The sequence below is a fragment of the Sardina pilchardus genome, chromosome 24 (assembly GCF_963854185.1).
Source record: "Sardina pilchardus chromosome 24, fSarPil1.1, whole genome shotgun sequence".
Lineage (NCBI taxonomy): Eukaryota > Metazoa > Chordata > Actinopteri > Clupeiformes > Clupeidae > Sardina > Sardina pilchardus.
The window spans coordinates 5775169-5777935 of NC_085017.1; the positions used below are offsets into that span (position 1 = coordinate 5775169).

The 2767-nt window shown below is 44.7% G+C and overlaps 1 protein-coding gene across 1 annotated transcript in view; it reads left to right on the forward strand.

Annotated features, from left to right (window-relative positions):
* The first annotated feature begins 1742 nt into the window (after positions 1–1742).
* LOC134073111 (ataxin-2 homolog) overlaps positions 1743–2767 on the forward strand; it is a 30386-nt gene continuing 29361 nt past the window's right edge. The window contains exon 1 of the mRNA XM_062530093.1: positions 1743–2006. Coding sequence (XP_062386077.1) covers positions 1837–2006 — 170 coding nt within the window. The 5' untranslated portion in view covers positions 1743–1836. The remainder of the gene's footprint in view (positions 2007–2767) is intronic.

Sequence of the window (2767 nt, forward strand, 5' to 3'; positions counted from 1 at the left end):
CCTTCCGCTGCCTCCGCGCTGAGCTCCGTGTGTGTGCGCGTGTTATTTCCAATTAATGAGAGTATCGCCGCTGCCGAGAAACCACCTTTCGCCCTCTCTGCGAAGAAGTAAAGGCGATAAGAGGTGAAAGAGGGGAAAAGGAACAGATGCGAGGAACGCCCCCTCTCAAAAGTTTATTGCCTTCTTGCCTGTCTGATTCATTCGGTTGTGAGAAAATAATCGATGTGTCTCCATAGTCTCAACCCCTCTACAGCGTAGGCTCGGCTTCTTCTCTAACCGACGCTTGGAGTCTCTGACTACTGACTGCAGAATCCAATCTCTGCGTCTCCCTCTCCCTCCCTCTCTCTCTCTCTCTCTCTCTCTCTCTCTCTCTCTCTCTCTCTCTCTCTCTCTCCCTCCCTCATTGGTGATCAACCAAACAACGAGGCGTCACACAGTGATGTCTTATTCTAAAGAAACGATTTTTCATTATTATTTGGCCTATTATTATTATTATTATTATTATTATTATTATTATTATTATTATTAGGCTATATTGTTTTTAAATCTAAGGCTACACAACGGAGCGATGGTGATATCCCAACTGACCATTTGAGTCATACTGTACTATAAATTGCATGGGCTACATCAAATTTCACACGGAAAAAGAACACCAAAAGCCGAGCAGAGAAAGAAATGCGTTATAGGTTAATTAATTAGCTCTGAGCTTGTAACAGATAAATGGCCACCTGTCCTCTCATCTGATTGGCTGTTGCGCATACAGTCGTGATTCACCTCTTGCCCACTCCACGTAAAATATGGCGCCTAACTGTTCGGAACCCATGCCAATGAATTTGAATGCCATTTCCATTTTTGCATAAAACAGATAATTAGTTTTACTACGCCTTCAGTCATAAAACAATCCCGCTAATGTAATGTGCCTGTCTTTTGGGCTCTCTAGCCAATATATTAATATCCATAGAGAGCAAAACAGGCGACTTAAAAGAACAATTCAGGAACACTACATTAAACTAAATGTAGGCAAATGATATTGAATCGGATTGTTTTGTTTATTTAGATTGGGCGTAAAAGCATATAAAATATATTTCCTCCCGGAGTATATCTAAATGTCATAAGGCTTTCCAGTGGTGTAGAATGTAAGGTCTACAAGTTCCTGGGGCGGAAATCAAAGTTCCTGCACGCGCAGGCGTCTGGCAATGCGCTAATTTGAACCGTTGACAGCAAACTTCAGTGACTGCGCGCCACAAATTTAATATGCTGTAGACAGTACCATCTAGAGGTTATCTCTGTATCAACGTTTATCTCACACTCAAACGAGGCTGTGGGCTTTAAGAGGAAGAAAGGGAAAAACGCATGTGCTCATGCACAGTGTCAGAGAAACATGAAATATGTATAGGCCTAGGCCTAGTTTATACGACAAATGAGAAAATATACGAAAAGGTACAATGTAGACTTCCAGTATGCATTACAATACATACAGATATTTTAACAGATGAAGGCCTACAGTAAGCATGAAATATTTGTGTGTCACTAATTCGTGAGAAGTTGCCTAAACTGAGATGAGTGGGCCATCTTTAAGATCACTTCAGTAGAACAACCCAACGTTCCCCCATAGAACTCCCAGGACGGACTGATGAAGTAGCCTCTTTGCTTCTGTATTCCAAAACACGCATTCTCACCATTGTTGCCATGACTGATGTGTGTTTATTTGTTTTGCGGTGTAGCCTACCTCAGAACGTCTGTCGACTCATACTAATCATCAGCGGTGGCCTTTAGAAAGGCTGCCTAGACAATTGGCTAGTACCCACTGGATAGGATATGACAGATTTTTGAGAAATGCCGGACTCACATACAACGGGGGATAACTCGAGGGGGGCTTGCGGCCCTTTTCCTCGGTCGGTGTGGACACATCCATACTCTCCAGCGGATGATTTTGACAGACTGTGTGCAGAGATATGGAAGAGAGCCCAGCAGACGAAGAATGGCGTGTGGTCGTTCTTGGAAAGGTAATGTTGTAGCACACTACTGATGGTAACTACTGTGGTTTGTGGGGAGTCTTTTGGGGAGTTTGGGCTTGCCTAATGCACCTCAGTGGGATAAGTCTGGTCCTGTTACTGCTACCTCACCAGATAGACCGCAACAACTACGAGTCCAGCAAAATCTTGTACAGGTGGCTAAAGGTACTTTGAATGCACTTGAACATGAAACGTGTCTAAAAGTACAGTATAGACGATGGGCTGGTTTAATTAGCCTTTGCCTGACTGCTTTTGCCAATTTGGAGACCCTAATTTAATCAACAAAACTGATTACAGTACTGAATTGTATTTCCACTTGAGATACACAACCTGAACTGAGTTGCTCAGAATACTCCATAGCCATATTTCCACAGGTTAACCATAAGTCACTGCCTGTGTTTTTTTGCCACGTTTTTTTTTTTTTTTTTTGGCAACACAACGGACACAGACCGGCAGCGTCTGTGTGAAATGAAGTGGGGAATATGCTCCTGTTGAACCGCTGTAAGTGTATAACTTCTGTCGGGCACAAACCACCGCATCCCTCGCCGTCAGGGTCCGTGCTCTGCGCGACTCGCCTGCGGGAACGGTTCGCCATCTGTCCCCCGGCAGTCTTTGAAGCGCCGTCCCACTTCAGGTGCACCACGTGACCGCGGCTGCCGTACCTTCTGTTCTGCATCATCGCGAGCAGACGAGGCTGGCAGCGGCTATGAAGCTCGTGAAATATTCATGCGCTGCCTGGCTAGCTCGCAGAG